General features: G+C 36.7%; 1 protein-coding gene across 6 annotated transcripts in view; it reads left to right on the top strand.

Moving 5' to 3' along the window:
* Positions 1-1,430: 1,430 nt before the first annotated feature.
* smoc1 (SPARC related modular calcium binding 1) overlaps positions 1,431-19,766 on the top strand; it is an 83,395-nt gene continuing 65,059 nt past the window's right edge. For all 6 annotated transcript variants that reach the window (XM_063007087.1, XM_063007086.1, XM_063007085.1 and 3 more), the window contains exon 1: positions 1,431-1,906. In XM_063007087.1, coding sequence (XP_062863157.1) covers positions 1,805-1,906 — 102 coding nt within the window. In that variant the 5' untranslated portion in view covers positions 1,431-1,804. The remainder of the gene's footprint in view (positions 1,907-19,766) is intronic.

The raw sequence follows: 19,766 nt of genomic DNA, 5'->3' as shown, positions 1-19,766 counted from the left end.
AGTAATCTAGATTAATATATGTGTTTTTACTAAAACACCCTTTAATTAATTAAATTCAATTAAACATCAATAATCTTTTTTTTTCCATTGAATCGCTTGGCTTTACAAGCTTACTTATTTACTTAGACAGACCAAGGAGCGACTTAAAGTAGCCAATCATGTTTTTAGCTGGCAGGATAAAAAAAACACAAAGAGAACACGCCAAACGTCTTATACCCCGTAATGATAGGTAATGTTAAAATCCAGATCTACTGAAGCTTAGAGCTGTGTAGCACCAACACTAACTGCTACATTACTCTGCTGCCCTACAAATTTTATCCTGACAGTGCTAACTTTTTGCTGTGGATTACTAGATCGATATGTTCATTTTGTACTGGGTAAAGAAAGTAAAATATTTAATTTGAACTCTGTAATTATCAAAAATCACTTAAATCTCTCCGGTATTATGACAAATATACTGAATTAAAACTTGTTTGAACAGTATATTAGATTTGCACATTGCCTGATAAAATGTCAACATTATTACAATTCTTTTATTTTAAGAACTGTATAGTTATTGTGTTGTAATTATTATTAGTATTTTACATGCAAAATTATTGGTAGAGAAAAGCATGACAGTCATCAAGTCTCTAAATCCCTAGTTTTACTCACTAGGGCAAATCTCTTAATCTTCATTCTGCTTGTTCATTGTAGGCTTTGTTTATTCTTTAAAATATTTTAATTTAGCAGTTAATAAATAATGGGTTCTTTATTATGTGTGTATGTATGTTGTCTAATAGTGTGCTGAATAAATCTTTAGGTATTGTTTTATTTATGCCATGTGAGTATGTCTAAAAAGTATGTGTAGTTATTGATATAGAACAAAAATGACTTTGTATTACATTTTATCAAACTTTTTAAAAAAATATATTTTTTATCACCATTAAAGCATTAAATCAGTAATTTTGGAAAAAAACAGCAGGAAGATGAATTAAAAATAAAATACAGCTAATTAATAAGACAATAAAGTTTTAAAAGGTCAATCAATTTAAAACAAATAAAGCAAATAAAACTAAAAACACTATTTTAATAATGTTTGAAATATATATATATATATTTTATAAATAAAAATAAACAAATATTTTATTTATTTATTTTGTTTTAATTCATTTTTTTTTTTATTACATCAAGTATTACCTGGGGGGGGGGGGGGGGGTCTAATTATTGAAGCTACATTATTTTGGCTTTTATTGGACACAAATCTGTTTATTTGTTTATAATAAATATAATTATTTGAATATAATAATATATAATAATAATATTATATATATATATATTATTATATAAAAAAAAACTCTTCCATACATGTGAATTGTTATTATTATTATTATTTTAATTAGGATAAAACAAAAGTAATACTACTAGCTTGTATTTTTTTTTTTTTTTTTTTTTTTTTTTATTACATCAAGTACTACCTGGTATCTAATTATTGACGCTACATTCTCAAGGGTTTTTATTGGACAATTCTACTGTCAGTCGTGTTGTGTTAGCCCACCTTCCGGGCTTTTAAATGGGCACCAATAGAAAGTGAACTATTCAATCTGTAGGCGCAGAGAGATGCCGGTGTGCCGCATGCTGAGGACAGTGCGCTTTTACTGACAGTGTGGCACCATGTGAAACACCTCCAGCTTCATACACAAATAGAATACACAACAAATCTGGACAAGAGGAGAACAACTTGGAACCTTCTGACTAGTAACTTTAGGACTTCTGCGTGTAAACTATCTACTGTATATTGCTCAGTGTCTGCGGGACGATAAGCGACATGTTTGCGCATCAGTCTGTGCTGTGCGCGTTTTTAACTTCATTGACGCTCTTTGCGCAGTTGGTGCCGCGGATCCCGGCGCAAAAATCCAGCGGTCGTCGGGTGAGTGAAACACATACACACGCTGTCAGGGCACCGTGATCTGTTTTTGTGTTTGCACTTTTATAGTCATTTAATCACACGTATGAACAGATTTGTGTCGTCACAAGTAGACCTACTCTTATTAACGGAAGGCGCTTGGGTACATCATTAGATCTGGCAACCTTGCTTGTGTCACTGTGAACCTCAGACCGTAAATGTTTACATTTTATGCAACATGGTATAAAAAAAAAAGAAAAAGCAAAAACCACAAAACATGGTATGGAATGGAATGGATTTGAAACATCAGTAAAGTTAAATTAAGTTATAAAGTCATGAAATGTTATAAAGAGCACAAATGCACCTACATTTATAATTAATTATGCAAATAGAATTAACAACAACAATAATAATAATAATATTAATAGAGCACCTATAGAATTAATAATTCTCACAAAAATAATTCAAATAAGAAATCAAATAAGAAATCAAAGGTAATTCTAGCAAGGTAAAACTTCTAAAGATGACATACAACCTAATAAAAGCCTTAAAAATAGAAACCCATCTTCCCAGTGACAGTATAGTAAGTATTATTATTAGGTTTTTAATAGAAGATTGCAATGTAGACTCTGTTGATAATTTAATAATATTTGGTGCTAACTACAGTCGCTCAAAGACTTCATGTAAGCATCTTTCTCCAAACGTAAGTTATGGTTTGTGATTAAGTAAAGCTGAATTTAGAAATAATGTCATGATGAATAAATAATTTATTTGGACATTATTAAATAATACAGACTATAAATTATGCATTGATTTGGGTGTTAATATACAGAAGACACCCAGTATTAAATGAATAAAACTCAATGTAATTGTTGTTTACCAGATGGTGAACCCGTGCTTCTTAGGGTGACACTTTATAGTGATTTTTATGGGAAGCTTGTAATAGAGTACAATGTAATAGCTATACAAGAACTGAAGTGTGCTCAGTGTATAGCATATACAGCCAGAATACAGTTTTTTGACACTTTTAAAGAGACTAATTCACAAATCATATTAGAGGGATGCAGGTACCAGATGTGAAACAGAGACACATTTGCCTGAGTTATATACATCATATAGTGGAACAAATAGTGATATTAAGCTGGTGATGTATAATAAAACTACAGTGTTATATATTGTGTTGAATAATATAACATATTAAGCAGACCAGGAGTAGTATTTGGCCCAATTTCTTCTAGTTTTGTTAACATAAAATTTAAACGCAAATGTATATTTAAATGTTTCAGACCTTCAAACTAATGTCAATATACGACAACACAATTAAAACAAGTAAACAGTAAAGATTAAACAAAAATGCAGCTTTTAAATGATTATTACATTTACAGAAGATAAAGATGTATTCAAAACATGATTCAAGTCAGTGCTTTGAGTCAGCCACTTTGAACAATGATGAACCTACAATATTACAATAGATTACAAATGTAGAAGTATAGAGTGCATTTTGGGTTACTTAAAACATTTCAATCTCAATTTAAATGTATGTCTGCACTTCATATTAACTGTGCAGATGTTTTACACCAAGCTTTTTTGCTGCGTAGGATACATAAACCAATCTAACAAATATAGGTGTGAATTAAGAGTATATACAGAGTATATATACAAGTATTTTACCTGCCTGTTCATATATACTGAAATCTAAAACTGTATTTTGACATATGTTTATTATAATGGATTACAGAGATGTAAATATCTTTACTTTTATTTATAAAAATAACTGACCTTACTATTACATTATCCTGGTCTGATATCACCGGCTGCATTGCTCAGAGAAGGAGACCTGGTTTCTCTTAAGGTTTCCTCCTCATACATTTCAGTGCCTTTTTTCCCTGCCACTATTGCCCCAGGATTGTTCATTGGGGTCTTGACCCGGATCTCTGTAAAGCTGCATTGCAACAAATTTCATTCTTAAAAGTGCTAGTTAAATAAAAAAGGGAATTAGAAGTGTAACCACTTCCAGAAGTTCTAAAACTTCCAACATATTAAAGTTGAATAGTCCAGCTGTGTGTGGACGGAGTCACATTGTCTTATGGGTCTGCTAGTGATACTTGAGTGAACCCATTGCCCTTTTGTCGTATACGTCTTTTGCTCCCCTTGCACCCCTCTGGGCTGTAAGAAAGGAGTAAGCGCTTGCTGTCCCGGCTCTGTATTTTATACAATTTTAACAAAGCCAACATTGTGGATTTCTTTTTTTTTTTCACAGCTGTGAATCAGTTTGCGGGGGCAGGCACATTTGAATAGTAGCGCTATATGGTAGTGTTTAAGAGCAATACTTTTCCATCTGCCTGCCTTTGTTTCCATCTATTCGTCAGGGCTGTCATTTTCACAAGTGAGAAAGTCTGAGTCACGGTGATGAGCTTTATTTTCTCCTCACTCACTTTTCTGTCCTCGTTCAATCCCGGCTCTCTCTCCCTTTTTTTGTCTTCTCCTCTTTTATACTCTCTTCTTTCAAATCAGTGATATGACACTGGCCAGATGAATCCCTACACTGTGCCCCGGTTACACATTTTTTCCATCTGAGCAAGAGAGTGAAACTTTAAGTACCTGATGGGCCATCCAGTTGAGATCCAGGAATGATTTGGCATGACTGTCTTTTTTTTTTTTTTTTTTTTTAATAATGTTTATTTAATAAGACACAGAAACCACAGATCAGGGGTGAAAGAGAAAACCAGTAGAACAATGTTAATGGTCATATTTGTGGTCTCAGATTGTGTTAACATATGGATAAATCTGATTATGATTAAAATGATATCTGATGTACACTGATCAGCCATAACATTAAAACCACTTCTTTGTTTCTACAATCACTGTCCAATTTATCAGCTCCACTTACCATATAGAAGCACTTTGTAGTTCTACAATAACTGACTGTAGTATATCTGTTTCTCTGCATGCTTTGTTAGCCCCCTTGTATGCTGTTCTTCAATTATCAGGACCCCCACAGGACCACTAAAGAGTAGGTATTATTTAGGTGGTGGATCATTCTCAGCACTGCAGTGACAATGACATGGTGGTGGTGTGTTAGTGTGTGTTGTGCTGGTATGACTGGATCAGACACAGAAGCGCTGCTGGAGTTTATAAATACCGGGTCCCTCTTGTAGATGTAAAGTCAGAGACGATCGCTCATCTGTTGTTGCACAGTTTGAGATTTTCATCAGTGGTCATAGGACGCTGCCTACAGGGCGCTGTTGGCTGGATATTTTTGGTTGGTGGACTATTCTCAGTCCAGCAGTGACAGTGATGTGTTTAAAAACTCCATCAGCATCCACTGATCCATCCAGCATCTTATCCACTCATACCAGCACAACACACACTAACACACCACCACCATGTCAGTGTTACTGCAGTGCTCTGAATGACCCACCACCCAAATAATACCTGCTCTGTGGTGGTCCTGTTGGGGTCCTGACCACTGAAGAACAGGGTGAAAGCAGGCTAAAAAGTATGTAGAGAAATAGATGGACTGTAGTCAGTAATTGTAGAACTACAAAGTGCTTCTATATGGTAAGTGGAGCTGATAAAATGGACAGTGTGTATAGAAACAAGGAGGTGGTTTTAATGTTATGGTTGATCAGTGTATATACAGTATATCCTCTAAAAAAGGTAGTTGGAAAGGTAGAAACATAGAGTACCTGCAATACGTTACCTAGATAACTTACTTTGGTTATTTTAAATAAGAATTGGCTATTTTATATAACACTGATGCCTTTTAAAACTGATCAATTTTTTGTATTGTTTGAAAAATCTCCTTGTTCACTTTTGGCGGCTGCTGAACTGCCAGAGACAGAATGACTCTTTTACCAGGTGGCGTGTCTGAGTGTGTGTCTGCATGTGTGTGTCTGTGTGTAAGTTATAAGTTGCTGCACTCCATTACAGAAAAAAAAAAAGTGAAAACTATGTCGGCAATGCTAAACACATCCTCCCTCTTGTGCATCAGAGGTTTCTCAAACACCCTGAAGTAATCATTACCGGAGGTCACAGGGGTTATGATATTAAAAACCTGAAGTTAAACACTTTATAAATTGTCCTCCCCTTTGTGGCTTATTAGACAAACTTATCTCTGTGTACTCTGGGAGAACACTTTACGGGGAGTTATGAGTTCTGTGGTAAAAAGTGCATTTGGGCCAATAATACAATCTGACACAGTGTCCTGCATCCTTACAGAGCCAGAGCTTTCCTAGCATCGGAGGAATTGTAACTTTCCATTTCTACATTTTATCAGGGCTCAGGACCTGCTGTCCAGATTGCTTTTTTACCCAATGTTCCTTTGAGATCACCACTTAATAATGAAGTAGTTACTTAATTTACTGTATGATATGCCAGTATAATATATTTATCTGGCCCTGTGTTAACACTTTTTTTTTAATCTTTTGGGTAAGGCCATCCTAAAATTTGCAACTCTCTGACAAGAACTTCCCCTAAAAGTGCAAAAAAATATGCACACAAAACACAATGGATATATTTACATAAACAGTCAGAACTGTTACACTGGCAGTAAGTCGTATAATAACAAATAAATTCATATTTCACTAGGTACAATCATAGATAACAATGCATAGGCATAATTTGCCATTTTAAGGTGTGGATAAATAAATAAAATAAAAATATAATATTTTAGCATATACATTTTTTTTAAATTGTTCAACTTATTATTTATAGCTTAACTTATTATTTATAGCTTAACTTATTATTTTATAGCTTAACTTATTAGCTTATTTGCCCTGCAGTTCCATCCCACAGTTTAAATAAACTATATTATAGAAAAAAATAACAAAATTAAATATAAAATGTTTGCTAGCATGTCCAGGCATTCCTGCCTTGTGCCCAGTGTTTCCCGGTGGAACCAGACCGGCCTAAATAGGAGGAAGTTTTGATGAAATGAAAACTTTTGTATAATAATAATAATAGTAATAATAATAATCATCATCATCATCATCATAGTAATAATAATAATAATAATAATAACCATCATCATCATAATGGTAATAATAATATTATTATTAATAATAATAATAATCATTATCATAATGGGAATAATAATAATAACCATCATCATCATAATGGTAATAATAATATTATTAATAATTATAATAATAAAAATAATAATCATCATCATAATGGTAATAATAATAATAATAATATTATTATCATTAATAATAATAATAATAATAATAATAATCATCATCATCATCATCATTATCATCATCATAATGGTAATAATAATAAAAATAACCACCATCATCATAATGGTAATAATATTAATATTAATAATAATAATAATAATAATAATAACAATAATAATAGTAATAATAAAAAAAAATCATAAATCATCATCATCATAATGGTAATAATAATCATCATCATCATAATGGTAATAATAATAACGATATTAATAATACTAATAATAATTATTATTATTATTGTATTTGTATAAACTAAAAGCCAACAATTCAGGTAAACACAAATTTTGTGCAGTATTGGTGTATCATGATTGAATAACTACAAATAGCATGTAACAAAGTATTTTTTTAAATGTATAAACATAACCTAAATATGTAGACTACATACTGGGGGAAAGTGTAATACTAAGATTTTTTTCTAATATCTGGTAACAGCACATTAATTAAAATGACCATTGAACATGTGTATAAAATGCACACACAATGGTAGTGTATTCATTCTACTTGGAATTTTTCTGCTGTTTACTTACTTCCAGAATTGGACAAACATGACCCTTGATTCTCTATGGCGTCAGAATACCATTTGGTTTAAACAGACCTAGAGAGAACGCAGGACAAAACAATACACTGTCCTGAATATCTCAGTCTAATATGATATAAAACTGATCTGTTTAACTTGGTAGTTCATCATATTGTGCACGATTATCTCAATATCACTCCTCAGCAAAAACATATTTCTTACTTACCGGAGTGACTTTTGCTTAATCACTGTGAAATGATAATGTGTTTTAGTTGGACTAGATGTGTGCATTAGAAAATCAATCATTCCACAGGCCTTCAATCCATTATATACAGATAGAAAATCTAGTTTTACCCCTGAATTAAAATTCTATTATAATGAATTCCAATTATAAAATGTATAATATTGTAATACTCGTTAGTCATTATATTGTTGCAATTAGGCTTTTTCTATACACATAAATTCACAGACAGCCAAGATTAGTTGGTGTCTTATATTTATTGGTTTGTTTGTTTATTAGGATTTTAACGTCATGTTTTACACTTTTGGTTACATTCAAGACAGGAACGGTAGTTACTCATTACACAAGGTTCATCAGTTCACACAAGGTTGTATCAAACATAATTATGGACAATTTAGTGTTTCCAATCCACCTCACTCGCATGTCTTTGGACTGTGGGAGGAAACCGGAGCACCCGGAGGAAACCCACACGGACATGGGGAGAAAATGCAAACTCCACACAGAAAGGACTTGGACTACCCCACCTGGGGATCGAACCCAGGACCTTCTTGCTGTGAGGTGACAGTGCTACCCACATAGCCACCGTGCCGTACCCCCATATTTATTGGAAAGATAGATAAATGGATGGATGGATGGATGGATGGATGGATAGATAGATCAATTTATCATGACTGGTGCTTTTATCTAACCTTGACATGTAAATTAAATTGGCCACTTAATTAGAAAAGAACCTTACCAGGCATAACATTATGACTACTGACAGGTGAAGTGAATAACACTGATTATCTCTTCATCACGGCACCTGTTAGTAGGTGGGATATATTAGGCAGCGAGTGAACATTTTATCCTCAAAGTTGATGTGTTAGAAGCAGGAAAAATGGGCAAGCGTAAGGATTTGAGCAAGTTTTACAAGGGCCAAATTGTGATGGCTAGACAACTGGGTCAGAGCATCTCCAAAACTGCAGTGGTCAGTATCTATCAAAAGTGGTCCAAGGAAGGAACAGTGGTAAACCGGCGACAGGGTCATGGGCGGCCAATGCTCATTGATGCACATGGGGAGCGAAGGCTGGCCCGTGTGGTTTGATCCAACAGACGAGCTACTGTAGCTCAAATTTCTGAAGAAGTTAATGCTGGTTCTGCTAGAAAGGCGTCAGACTCCATGCCTCGACGGGACAGGGCTGTTTTGGCAGCTAAAGGGGGACCAACACAATATTAGGAAGGTGGTCATAATGTTATGCCTTATCGGTGTATTAACAAATTCATTTGTAATACTTGTTTTATTCAGATGCACCCTGGACAGGGTACCCATCAATTGCAACCCATCCTACACTTCACTCATTCACTTAATTGTAAAAAAAACAGGTGAAAGAAAATTGGAAACTTATCAAAGTCATCAAAGTCACATTTGCTCAGATGTTCTCCACCTAGAGCAATAATCTGGCTCCTTGCATTACGATCATGCGGATAACCATTCAAGGTGCACCAGTTTCATGACCAGGTCTATGTTGAGTCACACATTTATTTAGGTATTTATCTGTTAATTAAAAAGAAACACACATTAAAGCCGGACAGAGTATCCCATTAGTCAAAGCTCATGCTGGTGTAATAAAATGAATGTGTAAAATTGTGATGAGCTTAGATGTTGGGTAGAAAGCATACCTGTGTGAATGCATCACTAAAGCCTTGTAAAGCTGCATATAAAACAAACACATCAGTGCAAGTCTATGCCAAGAGTACGTTCTCCCAGAATTACAGAGCAAAGCCTGGTTCCTGCACTTCTTCCCTGCAGATAATTAATATGTGAGAGAAATTAGCTGAATGTACATACAGCATAACATTCTAAATGAATTGGATTACAGATAGGTCGATGTTTTAATTGATTAAGCATTTAAGTTTTAAGGCAGGTGCCCTGGCCGGGGTGTATTCCCTACTCATGCCCAGTATTTCCTGACTTGAATACAGCAGTTACACCACCACCTCCTTGTTTCTACACTCACTGTCCATTTTATCAGCTTCACTTACCATATGGAAGCACTTAGTAGTTCTACAATTACTGACTGTAGTCCATCTGTTTCTCTGCATGCTTTGTTAGCCCCCTTTCATGCTGTTCTTCAATGGTCAGGACTCTCCCAGGACCACTACAGAGTAGGTATTATTTGAATGGTGGATGATTCTCAGCACTGCAGTGACACTGACATGGTGGTGGTGTTTTTAAACACCTCACTGTCACTGCTGGACTGAGAATAGTCCACCAACCAAAAATATCCAGCCAACAGCGCCCTGTGGGCAGCGTTCTGTGACCACTGATGAAGGTCTAGAAGATGACCAACTCAAACAGCAGCAATAGATGAGCGATCGTCTCTGACTTTACATTTACAAGGTGGACCAACTAGGTAGGAGTGGACAGTGAGTGGACATGGTATTTAAAAGCTCCAGCAGCGCTGCTGTGTCTGATCCACTCATACCAGCGCAACACACACTAACACACCACCACCATGTCAGTGTTACTGCAGTGCTGAGAATGATCCACCACCTAAATAATACTTGCTCTGTAGTGGTCCTGTGGGGGTCCTGACCATTGAAGAACAGCATGAAAGCAGGCTAAAAAAGCATGTAGAGAAACAGATGGAGTACAGTCAATAATTGTAGAGCTACAAAGTGCTTCTGTATGGTAAGTGGAGCTGATAAATTGGACAGTGTGTGTGGCTGATCTGTGTAAATTAATAATGTGTTGTCTCCGCACACACAGTCCTCCAACAGTCAAACATCAGATCCACTATTTTAAATTGTAATATAATATAAAAATAATAAAATCTAAAATTATTTACTAGATTAAGCAAACTGAAACTTTCAAGATAAAACAAATGTATTTTATTATTATTCTTTTTTAATGATAATCATTTTGAATGGTTTTCCCAGTGGCCTATGGGCTTATCCCTATAAGCATGAAGATGTAAAAGAGAGCCATCATTGGTTACTGTTAATTTGTACCATTCTTTGACTACAGAAAGCAGCTGGCACAGTTGTATAATGCAATAGACTGAAAGTGAAAGAGACACAGGAGGGTATAGAAAGCAGAGCTACTCCTGTGGACCACAGACACGGCTGTGTCTCTGCACACAATAAAACACAGCTGGGATTTGGATAAGGGAGGCTTTCTGACACAGGGAATGTGTTCTGGGTCAGCGCTAAGGTATTCTGCTGTGAAGAGATAGAGGTGGGTATCAGCATAATGATATGGCACACTGTGGGAAACACCAGTGAGTTTGCCAGCCTCCCAGAGCCTTCAGTTACAGCAGGATAAAGACTGGTTATTTCCTTTACTGTCATGGATAGTTGTATCATTGTTAATGCTTATAAGTTGTCAAGACTTTATGCTTAATGAAACATGACAGTATGACTTTATTGAATATACACTATATTGTCAAAAAGTATTCGCTAGTCTGCCTTCACACTCACATGAACTTGAGTGACATCACATTCTTAATCCATAGGGTTTAATATGATGTCGGCCCACCCTTTGCAGCTATAACAGCTTCAACTCTTCTGTGAAGGCTTTCCACAAGGTTTAGGAGTGTGTTTATGGAAATTTTTGACCATTTTTCCAGAAGCGTGTTTATGAAGTCAGACACTGATGTTGGACGAGAAGGCCTGGCTCGCAGTCTCCACTCTAATTTATCCCAAAGTTGTTCTATCAGGTTGAGGTCAGGACTCAGTGCAGGCCAGTCAAGTTCTTCCACACCAAACTCGCTCATCCATGTCTTTATGGACCTTGCTTTGTGCACTGGTGTGCAGTCATGTTGGAACAGGAAGGGAGCATCCCCAAACTGTTCCCACAAAGTTGGGAGCATGGAATTGTCCAAAATCTCTTGGTATGCTGAAGCATTAAGAGTTCCTTTCACTGGAACTAAGGGCCGAGCCCAACTCCTGAAAAACAACCCCACACCATAATCCCCCCTCCACCAAACTTTACACTTAGCACAATGCAGTCAGACAAGTACCGTTCTCCTGGCAACCGCCAAACCCAGACCCGTCCATCGGATTGCCAGATGGAGAAGCGTGATTCGTCACTCCAGAGAACACATCAACTAATGGTTGACTCCAGCAACTCAGTTTGTATGAATTCTAGAGTCACAGTGATTGCTTTTCTACCAACTTCTAATGTGTTAAAGCTATGACAGATAAACCCCACTACTACTGATCATTAGCTTATTGGACACTCTTATAAAAAAACTGATTGCTTTCCCCTTTTGCTGCTTTAATAGGCATACGCAATTAATTATAAACACCTGTTAGCAATGGGTGTGGGAACACAGCATGAGCCAATCCATCAGGGTGCATCATATTGGATAACAATGGAGAAAAATAATTATAAACATGTATGAACACAATGTATGTAAACATGTATGTAAACACAATGGGCAAAGTATGAATGGGTTTAATTAAACAATAACTGGGCGGCACGGTGGCTCGGTGGGTAGCACTGTCGCCACACAGCAAGAAGGTCCTGTGTTTGATCCCCAGGTGGGGCGGCCTGGGTCCTTTCTGTGCGGAGTTTGCATGTATTCCCTGTGTCTATGTGGGTTTCCTCCGGAGCTCCAGTTTCCTCCCACAGTCCAAAAAACATGCAGTCAGGTTAATTGGAGACACTGAATTGCCCTATAGGTGAATGTGTGCATGTGTATGAGTGTTTGCCCTGAGATGGACTGGCGCCCTGTCAAGGGTGTTACTGTGTGCCTTGTGCCCATTGACAAGCTCCAGCAAGCTCCATTGTTATAGGCTCCAGCACTACCCCTCCAGCAACCCTGATTGGATAAGCGGTTAAGAAAGTGAGTGAGTTAGTTAACAATTACTGTGTACTGTGTTTCCATGTCTGTAGATCTTTATTCTTATCGGTTTTTTATTTTTTTGCCTTTGGGTGTCTTAATAGGTGCTTATTAATACATTTTTTAATTATTATACAATTATTATAAATGTGTTAATTTAGTTTTATTAAAGCTGTAGGGTGTTGTAAAATAGTATATTGTAACTATTATAAATGCTGCATCCTCTATCATTGACTAAATCCAAATACTTTTCATACTTGTATACATTTTTGAATTATTGTATTTTCTCACTCACTTGCTCACTTTCTTAACCGCTTATCCAGTCAGGGTCGCAGGTGCGCTGGAGCCTATCCCAGCTTTTCAATGGGCATAAGGCACACAGTCACAATCTGGACGGGGTGCCAGTCCATCGCAGGGCAGACACACATCCAGACATTCACAAATATACACACCCATTTAACTACAGGGCAATTCAGTGTCTCCAGTTAACCTGACTGCATGTTTTTGGACTGTGGGAGGAAGCCGGAGCTCCCAGAGGAAACCCACACAGACACGGGGAGAACATGCAAACTCTGCCTAGAAAGGGCATGGACCACCCCACCTGGGGATCGAACCCAGGACCTTCTTGCTGTGAGGCAAGAGTGCTACCCACTTAGCCACCGTGCCGCCCAGATTGTATTTAATTACTGCAAAAAGCCTGCTACTTAAATAGTAATCCCATCTAGTAGTTATTCACAAACATTGTTCTTATTATTTCTCTTACTATATTAAAATAAATACATAAAATACATAAAATAAAAAATTAAAAAGTGTAGTTATAGAAAACAGTACCTCTTTTAGTAATCTGTTTATAGAAATTACTCCAGTCTATTGTTTGACTATTGACTTGTGGTGCATTTAGCCAGACTGGGTTTGGATGGATTTAACAAAGAAGAACATAAAGGTTGTTTGTTTCTCAATTTGTAACAAGCATTTCAGGAAACACTTACAAAACAGGCAAATATGTAACACATGTCCTTTGTTAGGCTGGTTGTTATTCACAAGGATTGTTCATTTTACATAAATGTACCCCAGATCTTTTCATAGAGGATTCACTTGCAGGAATCATGAAAATATGCTGTCTGTATACACCGATCAGCCATAACATTAAAACCACCTCCTGGTTTCTACACACACTGTCCATTTTATCAGCTCCACTTACCATATGGAAGCACTTTGTAGTTCTACAATTACTGATTGATCTGTTTCTCTACATACTTTTTTAGCCTGCTTTCACCCTGTTCTTAAATGGTCAGGACCAGCACAGAATAGGTATTATTTAGGTGGTGGGTTAGTGTGTGTTGTGCTGGTATGAGTGGATCAGACACAGCAGCGCTGTGGAGTTTTTAAATACCGTGTCCACTCACTGTCCACTCTATTAGACACTCCTACCTAGTTGGTCCACCTTGTAGATGTAAAGTCAGAAACGATCACTCATCTATTGCTGCTGTTTGAGTTGGTAATTTTCTAGACCTTCATCAGTGGTTACAGGATGCTGCCCACGGGGCGCTGTTGGCTGGATGTTTTTGGTTGGTGGACTATTCTCAGTCCAGCAGTGCTAGTGAGCGCTGCTGTGTCTTATCCACTCATACCAGCACAACACACACTAACACACCACCGCCATGTCAGTGTCACTGCAGTGCTGAGAATGACCCACCACCCAAATAATGCCTACTCTGTAGTGGTCTTGGGAGAGTCCTGACCATTGAATAACAGGGTAAAAGCAGGCTAAAAAAGCATGTAGACAAACAGATGGACTACAGTCAGTAATTGTAGAACTACAAAGTGCTTCTATTTGGTAAGTGAAGCTGATAAAATGGACAGTGAGTGTAGAAACAAGGAGGTGGTTTTAATGTTATGGCTGATCGGTGTATATAATATGTGCATATATCACCAAATGGTAAATGATTGGTTTACCAGTTAAAAAACTTTAAATGCTTAACTATCTCTATTTGACATCTTTCTGCTTCCACTGATGATTTTGTTTTACTTCAGACATTATCGAGGGCCACAGACCGCTAAAATTTGCAAGCCCTTCAGATGGATTTTACAGCAGCTGTTATTTTTGTTGTTTTTCCATCAAATGCTAATAAATGAGCTCTTCACACGTTACAGCTAAATGGGCTCTGGCCCGGTCCAGCATACACACACATGGAGATACACATGCAAACGTATACACACCATCAAATGATGGCAGCATATATTCTCTCACCTCATATCTCAGTCTGAATACTCACGAACATCTGACCTTTACTAGCGGTTCATTTTAAAACTAATATTTAGTCATTCTGCACAGTTACAGAATGTCTAGTCCACAGCCGATTTTGCTTTAAATAAAGCCCACATTGTCGTTTAGCAGGATCATCATTATGATGCAGTTTAAAAACTGGCAAGTTCTATTAAAAGCCTGTTTGTTCTTTTTTTGATTGTTGGGGTTTAATATACTAACATGTGTTTTTAATGTTTCAGAGAAGTGCTTTTCTACCTCCCATATAAATGCACGGTTATTCTGTAGGTAAAAATGCTATAAATATTTTCACTCTCATTGAAAGGTTTTATGTTGTGTTGTAGTGCAGTCCAAGTGGTAATCTTATCCAGCAGGGATAAAATCCATGGTGGAGTTTATTTTATGGTCGTACAACACAAGCGGCACCACAAGAGCTTATGAAGTGGGTTTGGATTTCGGTAGAAGGAACACATTTTATGCCTCTGGAAATAGCTTGTTTTGGAATTCAATTCTAAAAGACGGTTAAAGTCCGAATTAATAACTGAAGATAATTTAGCCTCTGCTTCCATGACTGTTTTATGAAAGTGTTGAATTTCAGTGCTGTTATGTAGGGTATGTGGGCAGACTAGCAGTGTCAGAAATTTAGGATCTTACAGTGTGTCCACTCCTACATGGGTTATCTTAAACCCACCAATAGGAGGACAGCAGAGGATGACGTTGAACTAATTCATGATACACTGAGACTTTGTTATATGAAATGGTACCGTTTAATGATTGCTTAAATTAATTAATACCACTGTACACCTATCAGCCATGACATTAAAGCCACCTCCTTGTTTCTACACTCACTGTCCATTTTATCAGCTCCACTTACCATATAGAAGCACTTTGTAGTTCTACAATTACTGACTGTAGTCCATCTGTTTCTCTGCATGCTTTGTTAGCCCCCTTTTATGCTGTTCTTCAATGGTCAGGACTCTCCCAGGACCACTACAAAGTAGATATTATTTGGGTGGTGGATCATTCTCAGCACTGCAGTGACACTGACATGGTTGTTGGTGGTGTGTTAGTGTGTGTTGTGCTGGTATGAGTGGATACGAGTGAAAAAAACACCTCATGGTCACTGCTGGACTGTGAATAGTCCACCAACCAAAAATACATGTATATCGAGACAAAAGTGCCCTATGGGCCGCGTCCTGTGACCACTGATGAAGGTCTTGAAGATGACCAACTCAAACAGCAGCAACAGATGAGCGATCGTCTCTGACTTTACATCTACAGGGTGGACCAACTAGGTAGGAGTGTCTAATAGAGTGGACAGTGAGTGGATACAGTGTTTAAAAACTCCAGCAGCGCTGCTGTGTCTGATCCACTCATACCAGCACAACACACACTAACACACAACCACCATGTCAGTGTCACTGCAGTGCTGAGAATCATCTACCACCTAAATAATACCTGCGCTGTAGTGGTCCTGACCATTGAAGAACAGAGTAAGAGCAGGCTAAAAAAGTATGTAGAGAAACAGATGAACTACAGTCAGTAATTGTAGAACTACAAAGTGCTTCTACATGGTAAGTGGAGCTGATAAAATGGACAGTGGGTGTAGAAACAAGGAGGTGGTTTTAATGTCATGGCATTTAGCAGACACTTTGATTCAAAGTGACTTACAGTTATGACCAAATACCATAAAGTCAATTGAGGGTTAACAATCATGCTCAGGGCACAACAGTGGCAGCTTGGCAGTAGTAGGGATTAAACCGACAACCTACTGATTACCAGTCCAGTAGCTGCTGAGCTACCACTGTATGTGCCAAGTTCACCATTATTGTATATTGTTTGATCACATACATATAAAATAAGTGTAATTATTTTATAAATAGCCTCAGCTAGCTTTTTTAAACTTTTTTAGAATGCGTTTTTGCCCCAATTTAATTTGCTCTTATAAAACTTCTCAAGTTTTATTAAAAGTCAATGCCAGTCTGTTTAATAGGGTTTTCATTCGCATCTTGCTGTGATTATTCTGCTTTCACACAACTGTTCAATTGTTCTTTTTTAAACTTGTAAAGTCATAATTGGTGGAGTTCTCACATCCAAGTGCACCACTGATGCAGGCGTATTAGCCAGACTGGTCTTTGTTCCTTCCTTACCAGTTTTCAGTTGGTAAAGGTATACATTTTCATTTTTGGCATTTAGCAGACGCTGTGACAGTATACACCGATCAGCCATAACATTAAAACCACCTCCTTGTTTCTACACTCACTGTCCATTTTTGTATCTCCACTTACCATATAGAAGCACTTTGTAGTTCTACAATTACTGACTGTAGTCCATCTGTTTCACTGCATGCTTTGTTAGCCCCCTTTCATGCTGTTCTTCAATGGTCAGGACCACCACAGAGCAGGTATTATTTAGGTGGTGAATCATTCTCAGCACTGCAGTGACACTGACATGGTGGTGGTGTGTTAGTGTGTCTTGTGCTGGTATGAGTGGATCAGACACAGCAGCGCTGCTGGAGTTTTTAAATACTGTGTCCACTCACCGTCCACTTTGTTAGACACTCCTACCTAGTTGGTCTACCTTGTAGATGTAAAGTCAGAGAGGATCGCTCATCTATTGCTGCTGTTTGAGTTGGTCATCATATAGACCTTCATCAGTGGTCACAGGACGCTGCCCATGGGGCGCTTTTGGCTGTATATTTTTGGTTGGTGGACTTTTCTCAGTCCAGCAGTGACAGAGAGGTGCCATGTCAGTGTCACTGCAGTGCTGAGAATGATCTACCACCCAAATAATAACTACTCTGTAGTGGTCCCTTGGGGCTTCTGAGCATTGAAGAACATGGTGAAAGCAGGTTAAAAAGTATATAGAAAAATAGATGGACTACAGTCAGTAATTGTAGAACTACAAAGCTTCTATATGGTAAGTGGAGCTGATTAAATGGACAGTGAGTGTAGAAACAAGGAGGTGGTTTTAATGTTATGACTGATCAGTGTAGTTTCCCCCTTCATGATCATTAAAACTCTGTTAGCTGTAGTAATCCTTTCCAATATTAAGACAATGCTTTTATACATTTTGTTTTAATACACCAGCACAGTTATTTATTGGACTCTGGATAACAGTTACTACTGGCTTTTAAAACAGATTGCATTATATTCTGCTTTATAGCCCAGTATTTACACTGGAAACAGTTTCAACAAAGTTATTTGGTTTACTTACGAGGCAATCAGGTCACTTAAGCATTACATTTTTAATAAATCTGTCCTTGACCTAGGTCAGTAAGATATGCAAATTAAGACTAAAAATCACTGGCAGCGTTTCTAGCTCATCCATCCAGTGTTGCTGAAAATGTAATTCTGTTTTATATCGTCATGTCAGCACTGTGGTCCCACTTTGCCAAGACATTACTTTATTATTCAGTGCTGCATTCACATTACACTGCTATTTGTTTCAGTTAAAAATCCAAATAAGGATGAAATTCTTTCTCTTTTTTTTTTTCTTTTTTTCTTGCCTGTCACCAGGAAAAGAACAGTTAGTTATTCTATCCTGTAAATTTTTAAAAATATTTGTAAAATATAATTTAGGGCTGTCGCGTGATTAGAATTTTTAATCGAGATTAATCGCGATTAAAGAACCAAAAATAATCGCAATTAAAGAACCAAATTAATCGTAATTAATCGCAATTAATCATTTTAAATCATTTTATCAATATAAAATAATGATAAAATTATTAAATCTAAATTATTTTTAGAAAGCCAGTCAGTGCCTATATAGAGTTGTTTACAGCTACCCATCTTTCAGCCAGTTATTTAAAATGACAAGTCTGTTCACATTATCTGACAAAAGTGAGGATCTTTTCCTGTTCATAACCCTGCCACTGAAAACAGTCGCTCATAATATGAACCATTTCTAGATGCAACACCAATGGCGTAACTAGGAGCTCATGGTCCCCAGTGCAAAAAAAAATTTTGGGGCCCCTTCAACAAATTGCATATGCTGATAGCTGATCAGACTGAATTAAAAGTACTCACTCAGAAGTTAGATTTCAAGTCCAAATTCCTGCTTCTGGTATTTTTAATGCACAGTTTTAGTAATTTTAATTTTACTTAATATACATATATATATATGGGGTAGTGAGCACAGACGCCTGACGAGACAAATCCGTGTTTTGACCAAAGATGATATTAAAGCGTCAATTAATAACTAATTTTGTCTAGTGATGATTTAAAACACCCGATATTTCACAATATGTAGCAGCAGCAGCTCGAGTCATTTGTAACTCACGACGCACACTGGAGAAAGCCCCGTGTTATCGCTACAGTATAAACACCATGTTGCTGTGTTAAAGCAGCGCAGATTACCACAGAGACACATATTTACGTGGCAAAAACAGCCCAATAAAAATAGTTTGATTAAAAATGTTAATTAACGACAGCCCTACTTTAATTGTTTTCCATTTTATTAGATTCTGAACAGAGAACAGGTGAATCTATTTTAAAGTTGTGGATTTTTTAGTTTCTTGTCTTGCTGCATTTGTTTAACAAGTGATGACATTTAAAATCTTATTGGAAATTGTAGTATTGAACCAGCGACAGACAATGTTTTAACATTCTAAAATTCAAAAGTTATCATGGTACAGCATGCCAATACATGCCATTATTTTTTCTGTCATAAGTGTCACGGCAAAACTGTTTAATTTAAATAAAAATAATAAAATACATATTTAATATTTTGCTGATTTTCTAAAGCAGTATAGCCCTTCTTGATTTAACTTATCACTGCTATTGTAGTACTTTT

Source organism: Trichomycterus rosablanca, chromosome 13 (assembly GCF_030014385.1).
Source record: "Trichomycterus rosablanca isolate fTriRos1 chromosome 13, fTriRos1.hap1, whole genome shotgun sequence".
Taxonomy (NCBI): domain Eukaryota; kingdom Metazoa; phylum Chordata; class Actinopteri; order Siluriformes; family Trichomycteridae; genus Trichomycterus; species Trichomycterus rosablanca.
The sequence above is the reverse complement of the archived record's forward strand: the minus strand, read 5'-3'. Positions and strand labels throughout refer to the sequence as shown.